The sequence below is a fragment of the Trachurus trachurus genome (genome assembly GCF_905171665.1).
Source record: "Trachurus trachurus genome assembly, chromosome: 10".
Taxonomy (NCBI): Eukaryota; Metazoa; Chordata; class Actinopteri; order Carangiformes; family Carangidae; genus Trachurus; species Trachurus trachurus.
The window spans coordinates 18,552,700-18,565,679 of NC_139894.1; the positions used below are offsets into that span (position 1 = coordinate 18,552,700).

Sequence of the window (12,980 nt, forward strand, 5' to 3'; positions counted from 1 at the left end):
ACGATTTGAAATGATACGTGTGATGTGCAAGGATGAACTCGGGACCCCCTCCCCTTAACCCAAGTGCACCCAGACGCCTCTGAGCTCAACTGGACTGTGTTCAGTGAGGTGAAATATTTTTCAGTCCTGCAGATAGAGGCAGACGTTAATAGATTATTCCACCACGGTCTAATATGAGGACACACACACTCATATTTGCTCCACGCAGTGTGTTTCAGTCATCCAACTTTCTCTGATTGTGGATCCTGCTTCCGGTCTGGGGGATGCGTCGTGTGCTACTTTGCCGTTAAAAACAGTTCAAATCAAGCAGAGAAAAAAAAATTGAAATGAACAAAATAATTTCAACAATCAAACAAAAACGATGCTGCATGTCAAACAGATTTAGCCTAGGTGTTTATAAATTGACTGACTGACTTGGCTGCCTTTCTTAACCATTTAGACCCAGCTGTACAAAGGCTTCTGGGGCCCCCGGGGGCCCCGTGCAGCACGAGTAACCATAGATGACCGAGCGCTCCTACCTTTGTTTGTGTCTTCGGACACTGAAGCATGTTTACCAGTGTTCGGTTCATACACTACATGTACATTTTGAATGAAGCCGTCCAAGAATCAGTTTCAACTCGACTGAAACTGAGAACCAAGAAGAATGGGGAATGTTTGATTAATGTACTCTTAAAAGAAAAAGAAAAAAAATCCAAGGGCCTAAATGGTGTCTGTATATATCAATTCTGTTTTTGACACACATGAGGTTTTTTTTTTTTTTTTTTAACATCCATAAAATGGACTGCGGACTCTGTCATCTGTATTGATGATTGCCTCCTCAGCTGCAGCAGAGAGATGCTCCTTTAATCTCTTCAGCCTTCCTCATGGATTACTTTGCTGATGTGCAGAAGCTTTTATTTTTAGAGAACAGTTTATTCTTTTATTTATCCTTTCTTTTTCTTTTTTGAGAAACATCTGTCAGTTTTACTCTACGTCCTGACCAAACTAATGTCGATTCACATATTTGTATGTTAATGTATGTTGTTGACAAAATTGTCAAATGGACAGTTATAAATAATGTTAATATGTTTTTTTTCTGAATAAAGATTTCAACAAAATTGCATCCAATGAGGGTACAGCTGTGATTTTTATTGCAGTTTAATCAGAGAGCTGGTGATAATGTCATTATGTTAATGTGCACGCTTTATAGCTCCAATTTATATGAGTCTTTGAGGGGTCATCATCACAGTCTGGGATACAGGTGGAGCCATATAGTCAAAGACGCCACCTAGTGTCAGGACGCACTCATCACATCAGGAGGTGAAATGAGTTCAGATTTCACTCCTGCAATGAGTTAGCTTTTCCTGCTACGCCCCCATGTGGAAATTGAAAATATTACACCTTCCACATTTGTCGTTAAAGTAACTGGAGAATCTAGTAATAAAGAAACCATTTTGAATTTTAATGATATAATTACAAACATTTGTCTTTACTCTCCGTTGCACAAATACAAAAAAAAAATACCATTAACCTGAACCATTATGTTGTATGGAGACCAAAATTGGCTTTTTCCTCTATATACTTTTTGACTTTAACCAGCGTAATCTTTATGAGTTCAAACCCAATACACTTTTCTCACTGCAGACATTTTGACAGGTAAAATGAACAATAGCTCTGTTCTATTCAACTGTCCCAGTAAGTCATGGTAGTGAGTCAGCAAGCACAATACCAGGACCTTGAAACTGAGACTGCTGCAAGAAAGTCAACCATCATTCATTGGGTTTTCTCACCCATTGCACTAGAACTTCTTTCGAACAAAAAAATAATTAATGTTAAACAAAACAGCAAGAAGCAATTGTTTTCATCAAATTTATGGGGGTCACAGTACAGAAAACAGTAGTGACGTCCTACACATCATCACATCATCACTCAGGGGCTGCAAATATTCAATATATTAAAATCTCTGCACAGCAGAGATGGAGATAACACAAGGGAGGAGAAAGAGGACAACCAGAGGAGAAACAGCAGAGATACACATGTAATAAATACAAGCACAGAGGCAGGTCAACTTTGTAAAAGGTAAAGGCTTAAAAACATTATTTTCAACTGACACTGCGTCTTATAAGGCACTTGAAGTAATTTCCAGCACCAACCTCTTCCAAATGACATGTACTGTAGTGTATGACTTGAAATGATTAAAGTTTGACAGTTAATGAAAACCTTTAGAGTTATCACAAGAATTAAAACAAAAATCTCTATCTCCTATCATTTGTAGGCCACAGACACAACAATAAAATGAGAGCGTGGTATACAACAGGTAAATAATATCAATACTGATGATTTTGGCCACATACTGGATGCCCAACAGAATATTTACCAACTCACATGAAACTGTGTTTGAATGGCAAACAGACTAAATGAAAATGATTTAGTTAACATTAACTCTTATGGTGACCATAAATGCAGCTTAGATGGGATGAAATGTTTAGTGACTCCAGCTGGAGGAGTTTGATCGTGGTTTTCTTACTTATTAAAACAGTCTGTTTCACTCCCCTTTTGTAAACCTCCCGCTCTTTATATTATGTATTCTCACACATTTTGGCTCAAAACCCAGAAGAACACAAACACAAACTCACAGATCCCATAAATATTTAAGTGTCTGTCCACTCCACTACAGTAAGTAACTCTCCAACACGATATTGCATTTAGATTCTGTTAAGCACAGAGGCGTACAATCATTAATGTTCTCCCACTGAAGGTCGCATTATCGTCACACACTTTTCACACGTCTTAGCTTCAGTTTTCCTTTTTTTTTCTTAGCAGAAGTGTGTCTGCTGGATCTATCAACCCTGCTCCTGCGTCACCACCAGCTCTGTTTCGGTCTCTGTGCCCGGGTGCTGCTCCAGCTGAGCGGTGAGGAAGGGGTTGAAGAAGAAGTCGAACCCGAACTGCAGCGCCTCCTGCGCCGTTCGCCTCCAGTCGTGTTCGATCTTGTACTGCCTGCGTCTCGGCACGCTGGCGCCTCCGCACGACATGCAGTGAAAGGCCTTCAGTTCAAAGACGGGCCATTTGGAGCCCAGACGCCCCTCCAGTATGGTGCTGAACTCCACCAGGCTCCCTGTGTTCAAGTGCAGGAGCACGGACTTGAACTCGTTGCTGGCGCGCAGGACGATGTCCTTAGTCGCGTCTTCGTCCTCTATGATTGTCCCGTTCTTGGTCTTCCTCTCCAGCGGCATGCCCATTGTGACTTCGAATTTGTACCGATCGAAGCGTTTCACGTGGCACTCGTGCTTGGCGAGTCTTTTGAGTTTACAGAGGGGCTCTTCGGGCGGAGGGGCCGGGGCAGGAAGAGGCCGGGGCTCAGCTGTGGCGTTTTTCATCTCATCACACAAAGGATACGGCTCACCGTACAGACACCGCATCCAGTTCCCCACAAACACAGGCAGCAGGTTTATGACCGACTGCGGGCCGTTCTCGATGTCGGTCACGCGGACGTACTTGAAGCGCCCCGTCCAGGTGACGCGATGTCCCTCCAGGTGAGAACACAGAATCTGAGTCTGGGCCATGTTGGACTCTTTCCACGCCATCGGGCCGCAGATGTTGCTGTACTCGGGCCACGTCAGGGTGGAGTTGTACACCTTCATGCCTTCGGACCTGTAGACGTACATCCAGCAGAAGAGCACCACGGCGCTGAGCCAAACCAGGATGAGCTTGACAACGCTGCTCCGCGACAGAGACCGAAAGACGGCGATGGGATTGAGGCTGAAGCGGGTCCAGAGCCTCAACACGACCGGCACGAAGCAAACCGTCAGCGTGACTATCATCTTGGTCACCTCCAGGGCGAGGAACCACTGCAGCAGCTGGATCATGAGCATGGCGGCCATGCCCAGCGAGAGTATGGGCAGGGCGAACAGGAAGAGGAAGTAGCCCACGCCGGTGCGGATGAGTCCTATTGTGCTGGCGTTGTTGAGGAACACCAAGCAGAGCTCACACCAGGTGAAGCAGACCAGGTAGGGCACCAGGCACAGGTACGTGCCCTTGAAGCCTCTCAGCTGGGCCATACGGAAGAGCAGATAGAAGAGGTGTCCGTAGAGCAGCCACGGCATCCCCAGGTTCAACGCCACGACTTCCCCGAGGGGCACGGTGATGAACGTCGCCCCGAAGACCTTGAGGAAGCGGAGGGAGTCTGGCAGGAGGTAGGTGAGGGAGCAGGCGCCGGAGAGGACCTCTGTGAGGAGAGCTTTACGAGCAAAGAGCTGAGCAGAGGCGTGAAGGCTGAGGAAGGCGGTGATGGTGAAGAAGAGGGCGATGGCGGCAAACTCTGAGCAGGGGATCCAGGCTTTATCAGCAACAGGGAAGGAGAAAACCACAAAGACCACGGAAAGCAGGAAGTAGCTGCAGACAGAAAAACCAAAGCATTTAGCAAATTATTTGTTATTTGCTGTATTGATTTCATTCAGTTTTTTTAATTTGACTATTCATTTTCATAGACCTTTAATGACAACCCTCAAAAGGATCGTATCTGCGTAACAAAACCAGTGGAACGTGAACAATCCAAACTGGTTTGCAAACATGCAAATGAACATGTTTACATATGGTTGAGAGTAAACAGGGATGAACATACAGATAAGGCTCCAAGTGCGTCCATCCAAAGTTGGTCTCAGCCTGCTCCATATCAATTCCAGGTTCAAAGTGAGCCAGCAGGTCCGTCAGAGCCCTGAAGTTCTCCCATGCTTTTGAATTCTGCAGACACAGATGTGTATTCACTTGCACAGATGCAACTTTTTTTTACCTGAGCTTGATCCAGAATCTAGAGGAGCGGTAGCAGTTGTCACTAACCTGAAAAACCCGCAGGGTGCAGATGACCATGGAGAAGAACGAGAGGTAGAAAACAAGCAGGGGGATGAGGAAGATGAAGAACTCGATGGTGAGGTTGGAGATGATGAAGAAGAAGATGAGCGCGTTGACGTGGTGGGTGGGGATCAGGGCGCTGAGCCACTGCATGCCGGCCCGCGACGCCCAGTCGATGAGGTGCTCCTTGATCTCCAGCAGAGCGTAGAGAGGGAACTTCAGTAGCTGGAGAACCAACATTTGTCAGTGATAAGACATGAATGAGTGTGGACAGTGTCTGGGGGGTTTAGCAAACACGGTAAACTTAATCAACATGAGTTTCCCACCTTTTGGTGCAGGGGCAGCTCATCCGGATTCTTCACTGCTACACCGTCGATGTCATCTTCGTCGTCGTCTCCTGCAGCGGCCATCACCGGTGACGGCGTGATACCCTGAGCGTACTTTTTAGTCATCTCGACAAAATCGTCCAGACCGACGTGGGAACTGGCTGCATGGACATGTGTTGTGTGTTAACTCAAAGGCCACATTTTCTTAGTGTAAATATGATTTTATCTGGTTAAATAAACAAAAAAAAAACAATGGGATTACTCCCTTTGGGAGATCTAAGACACTTATTACAAAATGCATACAAACAAGCACAACTGTAATGACTTCACACATACCCTCACTGGTGACCATCGTCTCCAGGACTCTCCTCTGTTTCTTGGCCGAGCTGTTTAGTGGACCAGGGGACACCGGTTTCCCTGGAGATTAGGAAATGATTAGGGTGGAGTTGGTGCTACCTATTTTTATTTAGTTTGTTCTCCTGTGTTTTAGCTGTTCAGTTTCATAATAACATAATGAACTGTATGATGCCAGTGTGATGAAAGGAGATACGTTTCCTCCGCTACCTGGCTCTGCGTGGACGTGTTCAACGTTCTCCAGCATCTCAGAAATGGCCACCGACTTCTTCCTCTCTGGATTCAACTTCCAGTACATGAGCAGAGCGGCTTTCCTTACTCCTCTCTCGAAGCGAGTCTCTGTACACAACTTCTTCACCTCCTCGAAGTTCTCCAAAGTGATGCCTGAGAATACGATGGAAAGAAAACGTGCCGAATGTGAAAAGCCAAACTATTCCCAGACAACCAGTGATTTGTTACCAGTTTGTTACTTTGCTAATTAGCTACAGAGTGAGGGTGTGTGACGTTTTGCTACCTTTCCTGGAGCCCAAGCACTGCTGCAGCAGTTTGACGGCGTCCTTGCGTCCTTGTTTAGCTGCTTGAATCAGCCAAGTGACCGCTGTGCAGTTGTTCAGCTCCTCATCCCTTTCTTCTGCTAATGCCAGGTAGTAACGCCCCATCTGGACACACACACACACACTCTCTCTTAGACATGCAAGGCCAGCATCAATGTGACTTAGTGACCTGCCCTTCCCATCAATATGTCACCCTAAAATAACATTTATAATTACTTGGCTGATCTGTTCTGCGCCCACCATATGGCCATTTAAGTCAATGGCATTTGCAGTGAGTCCATCTACACTGACCTTGGTCTGTGCTCTTGCATCTCCTGCCTTCGCTCTCGCCTCCAGATCTTCAAAGCTGACCTCCTCCTCAGGCTCCTCTGAAAGGCACAAAACAAACAAACTCATCGTATAGGTGACACTCAAACAGTGTGACACATTTGTGGCTATAGAATACAATGGCTGCAAATAACTGTATATACATTCTTGTATGTTCTTGTATGTATCTTGTACAGTGTATGTATGTTTTATAGCAACTGCTGTAGTCTGGGACATAACTGTGAACTTCTATCTCCTCCTTGTCAAGCATGTCCACACCACCCCCACGCAAAGACTCAGGCAGACACACACACAGAGAAACATTTCTTCTTTTTTCTGCTGACCCATCTGTCTGATAGAATACACTCCACACTTTACATGGCCTAAAACTGTCAACCAATCCATTTCTAGTTGAAATTCAACAGCGAACAAGACTCAAAGTCTTTGTATTCCTATGTCTTGTTCTTATTTTGTTGCTCACATTTTAAATGCAATCAATCAATTAAAATATACAATGAATTAGGTTTTATTTGTGCTCTATTTATGTTTCTTCATGACTCTGCTGCACACGTGGTCCACATAAACATTAACATAGAAACAGGTCAGTTGTGGTGTGACAGTCAGTGATGACCCCAGAACGTGAGCATGAGTCAAATCCTTCTCAAAACAGCTCCCGTCCTGATAACACCGTCCCACTGAACCCTGCTGCTTTAGCTGTCCTCCTTTTTCAGCTGATGACATCTGCTTCTCTCAAATCCCAATGCCTCTCCAGACCTCGAGCAGACCACATGGAAACGGTGTTGTTTTTAAAGCAGACGACAAATCTGTTTAACCAGGGGAAGAGATGGGGCGGGTGGCAACAAAATGTGGAAACTCTTTCCAAGATTCATAAACACCCACACACTGTAAGCGATACCGGTGCGGGTGGTGACTGACTGCCTGTGTGTTACAGGAAGCAGAGGGGAATGTGTTGAGACCCAGAAGCTTCCATCAGATGTCTGCTCATACTCATACCTGAGGGGGGGGGGGGTATTAAGTTTCGCTTTCACCACGCGCGCTGCTGTTATGCATGCGCGCTTCTCTGTGGTGTGTTTGTGTGTGAGAGGATGCGGAGATGAATGAAGGCGCTCGTCCGACGGGGGGGGGGGGGGGGGGGGGGGGGGGGGGGGGGGGGCGAATATCGCTACATTTTAATTTTTTTGAGACGTTAGTTTAGGCGGCAGCTCATTGTTGTTAAGGCGGCGGCCTTAACAGGAAAGCGCTGCGGGAAACCCTGAAGTACTGTAGAAATGGCTGAGGTGTTGGTTACACACTTTCCCGTAGTGCTTCATATTAACAAGATGTCATGTCACTGCACAGCCATGCAGCAAATGAAAACATGATATCTTCAGCAGAACTAACACATCTCCTTCTATATGAATCTTACATGCTGGATGTGATTGGTGGAAACTAAACAGAGTTGAAGATGTCAGTGAAAAGATAGGGGTGAGACAGGCTTTTCTTCTCAAGTCAGCGAAATGGGAGAGGCTGCTTTACATGTTGTGGTAAGTGTCTATAGTTGTCATGGTGGTACTACCACTGAATAGTGTTGCCTGCAGTGATGGGTGAAGAAGAGGGAAGTGAAATGGTGCAGTGAAGTTTTCTTTTTCTAGGATTAAAGTGTAAAAGATCAGAGTTCAGAGTCGGATCCTCACCTGGTTCAGGTGTAGGAGGAGGCGGAGGAGCAGCGGCAGCGGCTGAGGATCCATGTAGGGGATTCCCTGTGGTGGTGGTGGTGGCTGCGTTGAGCTGAGATCGGCCCACATGAGAGAGGGTCCTGGTGGGCGGGCGGAGGGGCGAAGCAGGCGGCATGGACAGGGAGGAACGAGGGGAGGCAGTGGAGGGACAGGATGAGGAGGAGGAGGGTGTGGCTGGAGGTGTTGGCATGGTGAGTTTAGGCCTGGGTTGGTCTGAGGTTGGTGTGGTTGTGGCGGCAGAAGAGCTGGATGAGGGGCCGGCCCTGAGGGTGGCGGGAGATAACGGGCTCGGTTTTGGGGTGGATGAGTTGCTGGTCAGTGACGGCTCCATGGCTGAAAAAAAAAAGCACAGACAACAAATCAGGCAAAAGAAAACTAAACCAGAGGCAGATAAATCTTTGAGAATCTGTTAGAGGGAAACACCTGTGGCATGGCCTAAAGCATGTGCCACCACCACCAAGTCCCAGCAGCCCAACCCTACAATAACTGATAAATGATCACAGTTACAGACTATAGCTGGATATTTACCTGCACTTGCTTCCATGACTCATAGCTGAGTTAACTTAAACAGTCCCCCTTTTCCTCCCTGTAGAAGATCCTCCATGCTGTGTTTAACTTTACTTTATTTAAACTGTGCACACTGCACAACATTTTGTTTTCTGTGATAACAGACTCGTCATGTGATCTGCAGTCTATTTTAGACAGTATTTTTTAAATGACCCCCGGGCAGCTATATTGAGACTGTGACATCCTTTAAGTGCCCTGACTGGAAACGTGATGAGTCCTGTTGCAGTTTAGGGAACTCCCCCTTGACCCGAGCAGGCTCCACTAACGCCGATTAAACCGGTTGTTTGGACATGCAAATAACCCAAATAGTGATAATAATGCATGTCAGTTCATAAACCACAGCTATACAGTAGGCCTACAACAGTGTAATGTAACCGACATATAAGAAGACAGTGGCAGATGTGGAAGGCAGCGAAAATAACCTGTGCTTATGCTGCTAATGCTAAAGCTCTCCGCTCACCTTTACCACGAGCGCACCGCTTTATTTCTAAATCTCCCAGGTTAAAAAGCTTCGAGGAACGAGTCGGTGTCTTCGTCACTCGGTGTCCCAAGTCATTCTTCGCTTTCACTTCTGTGAAATCCTTTCTCCGGTTCGCTGTTGTGCGGTCGGTCAAACTCCAAACAACACACACTCACAATGTACAGGAAAGTCTGCCAGCTGCTCCGCTCCACGGCCACGCCCACTTCACCTTGTGCCTGTTGTGATTGGTCGAAACGGAAGACTTCGCTGTTCCAAACGCGATCTGATTGGCTGCTGCGACCGAAGGCGCAGAACACTTCTCAGTCCTGAACAATCAATCACCGAAGGTAAGTGTGGTTCAGATCAGGCTCACATACTTTCGTTAGTTAACACTATTTACAATGGGTTACATTAAAATGTAATGATGAATATGTTTGATTGAGTTTAATGTTGTTGTTTTTTTCACTTTGTATTAAACCATTCATTCGATTTCCTTTTATGTCTGCAACAATGGAGTATACGTTTTCTACCAGGAGAGGGCGATAGCCTACATGACATGTTTTTGTTTACATATGAGTAGGTCTATTACTTATTTACTAACCCTAACCCCAATATTATTATAACTACGTATTAAATCCAAATGTTTTTGTAACTCAGAAATCCACATGACAATGACACAATATAAGAAAAATGAACCAAAATGGCAATATAGCAACAACAATAAGTTAGTGAAATTGTCAAACTTAGACTAAGGAATAAAAGAAGAAAAGAGAAAATGCCCAAAGTGCGCTAGATGTCATAATCCCTAGATTGTTGTTTGTTATACAAAGCTGTAGCTGCACAGTGAGAAAAGTGAATTTTCCAAGTTCACTACAAACCAACGCCTGTATCCTAATTCAATTATCTGATTTGGTAAGGGTCCGCATAACAGGGAGTAAAGAAACAGTAAAAGCCTTATATGTAAATAAAATCCAGTGTGCATCACATTAATGGCACAGACAGGATATAGGCTACAGGTCTGATACTGAACACTCTGTTGAACTAACTGAACATTAGCTGTGGTGAGAGGAGGAAGTAAAACAGAAAACCTAACACTTTTACAGATGACAGATTTCACTGCCTTTGGGACTAAAAGCAAGTCAGATTTTACTTTTCTTACTGCATGTGCATTTGTTCCAAATCTGCCTTAAAGCAAGTCAGTGACTCTCAACAGATACCAGTAGGCTATATCTGGCAAGGGTCACTGCTTTTCTGTTTAAAAAGAGCAGAAATCTCTGCTGAAAACCAGGATTTAGGCTAACTAATTTTGAACTTTTAAAAGGTGTGTGTTTATCAACTACTGAGTTTAGAAACCTACAAAAAGGGCCTTCTCATCACAATGCATCACATTCTGCCTACGAACACAGATGGACATAGTTTTATCATTCTACTTCTAATGCTGCCATTTTACAGTGTTACATTTAGTCTCATGGGCTCAGTAATGAAAGACTGTTAATGCCACCGACCTAAATAATTAGTGGCAGAACTCAAGTAATTGAAGTTAAAGCATTGAGTGAGTGGGATCATCTTCAAGTCTCAGCTGTTTTATCAATTGTTAATGAGGGGGGGCCATAGATTATTAAGATTTTTCTTTTACCCTCGAATTCACAGTGCCAGTCCCAAATCTCAGGATGGCAGCTGGTGGATTGTGACTACCACACCAGCAGGGGGAGCCTTGTAGAAGAGTAGAGTCAGGTTAATAAGAGGTGAGAGCCTTCAAACTGTGAGGGAAACTCAAACTTCAGCCTGACCCATTTTATACCACTCCTGTCATATTTAATTCTAGTCATACTGGCCGTGGGAATATACAAGAATTATAGTGACCAAAAGTCAGTCTAAGAAAAGCATAAGGTGCTTATAAACACAAGCTGTGTAGTCGGATTCACCTCTGGATTCAGTGTTAGTCCAACAACTAATTTTTGTAACATTATCCAAATTATGATCAGAGAGTACAGTCAAATGCAGCTGGAGTGTCTTATTCTGAAAAACTAATTTTAATAGTCTGCCATGTCTGTGATTTGGATGTGGCATGTTCTACAGATTCTACAGAGAGGACAACTACTGTAAGCTTGTCACTTTGCTCAGTGTGTACCTATCTTTTTTCTCCGATCGAGAGCAACCTGCCAGGTAGGAGCACAGGGGGAAAAGGGAAAGGGAAACATTCAAGTTCAGAAGTGCAGGACCCAGGCAAAAAAAGGGAAATATATCAGACAACAGGAAAGAGAAGGATTTAAAAAAGAAAGCGTGAGATTTAAAAGTCCAATTCTGGGAATGAGTGCAGATACCACATTGTGGGAAAAGAAGGAAATGGGGGCAGTAATTGCTTAACTGCTGCTGCATTAAAGCAGTTATGTAAATGCCTCCCGATTAGTAGATTAATGCAATCCAGTTGAGAGGATAAGCAGGACCCTTGTACTGGTTTTGGTCTTTCACATGCACACCTTCAATCTATATTAGGCAATCTGTCTTTTAAAGTGGTCTTGGACACACATGCACTCACTGACGCAATTCTCATCTAAATTGAGCTCAAGACAGATATTCGTAGTAATGAGCTTGTTATGAGTCCAAATCTTTTGATTATGCAAATCCCTTTGCAAAAAAATTGTTTGGGCTGCTGAGCCCCTGTCTGAGATTGTCACAGTCATCACTTGCAGCTTTTTACCATGTGGTCATAGCTGATTGAAACAAGCTGGTCTTTTCACATCAGTCTGTTTGTTGTCTCTGTCGTTATCCCCCGTCTCCTGGAAGTACTGACTCAACACTCGTGATGGAGACTCCCTGTCGTCTTTCCTAATTTCATATCTGGACGGCCTTCTCCTCTCAGTTGCAGCGATTTAAAGCTGCCGAATAGCACAACAGAATAGAGGCCATTAGTCCAGCTTTCACTCAGACCCCCCCCCCCCTTTCTTTATCTCCTGTCTGTGTCTATGGTAACAGGTCCCTGTAAATACAGCACAGACCCCACCCATGGGTTCCCCCGGCATTGCCAGTGACTCTCACAGGAAGACACACTTGAAGAGGATGAGAGGAGATGTGGTCAGCAACCATAGCAACCAGGAGGGTTATGTGAGAACGGACACTGACTGCAGCGAAGATGAGTATTTCCATCACAAACGCAGTCCAGGAACTGCTCTGACCTTTGAAGTTTCTGTCTGCGGGGAGATGGGCTGTAATTCTGGATGGACCGGAGCTAGCTAGCACTTTGCCCAATTTTCAAGACCTGTGATAGTTCATTATTCTACATGTAAATGGTATACCTGCATGTTTATATTATAGAATATAGACGAATCGGCTTTAGCCTACAGGAAATTGACGGCAAATACCACATCTTGTAAAATTGGTGCCACCGACTGGTCATTTTAAAACATACAATTTCTAATTCATATAACATAATATCTGTTATTATGAAGTCCAGTTGTGCTTAAATCATTGGCACCTCCTACACATTTTCCAAGTGGGGAAAAATCTCTGCTCCTTCCTGTGGGTTATGTCTCTTCTTCAGCTGCCAGCCCCCTTTGTATTGATCTGCTGCTATTTTGAGGCCTGAGTGGAACAGGAAAAGTTAACAATCTAAATGATACAACAAGAAGAGTGTGAATAGTGTTGTAAACAGACAAGCCTTTTGTCATCACAACCATTGAGGTCCAGGCTCGAGGTAGTTTCGCATCTCTTTGTGTTTTGTCACGGTAAAATAATATAAATCAACAAAGTGTACAGTAAACTGTAATAATAAATCATGTGATAAGTCCTGTTTTCAAACTAAAAATCCCATTGTTTATTTACATATTGAGTCACTCGAACTAACAAA

At 44.5% G+C, this 12,980-nt stretch overlaps 1 protein-coding gene across 3 annotated transcripts; it reads right to left on the reverse strand.

Annotated features, from left to right (window-relative positions):
- Window positions 1-845: 845 nt before the first annotated feature.
- Window positions 846-9,319, reverse strand: wfs1b (Wolfram syndrome 1b (wolframin)). 3 transcript variants are annotated; one of them, XM_083980644.1, is made up of 11 exons: window positions 9,134-9,319; window positions 8,065-8,439; window positions 6,305-6,432; window positions 6,025-6,169; window positions 5,721-5,894; window positions 5,493-5,573; window positions 5,157-5,317; window positions 4,819-5,055; window positions 4,604-4,722; window positions 2,828-4,374; window positions 846-856 (listed from the first exon to the last, which is right to left on the reverse strand). In XM_083980644.1, exons 2-11 carry the CDS (start codon window positions 8,435-8,437, stop codon window positions 852-854), a joined length of 2,970 nt encoding a protein of 989 aa, XP_083836770.1. In that variant the 5' UTR covers window positions 8,438-8,439; window positions 9,134-9,319; the 3' UTR covers window positions 846-851. The 3 variants fall into 3 exon arrangements, with proteins under 3 accessions (XP_083836770.1, XP_083836771.1, XP_083836769.1); XM_083980645.1 differs by lacking the exon at window positions 846-856 and having other exon boundaries at window positions 1,872-4,374; window positions 6,356-6,432; XM_083980643.1 differs by lacking the exon at window positions 846-856 and having other exon boundaries at window positions 1,872-4,374.
- Window positions 9,320-12,980: the final 3,661 nt, after the last annotated feature.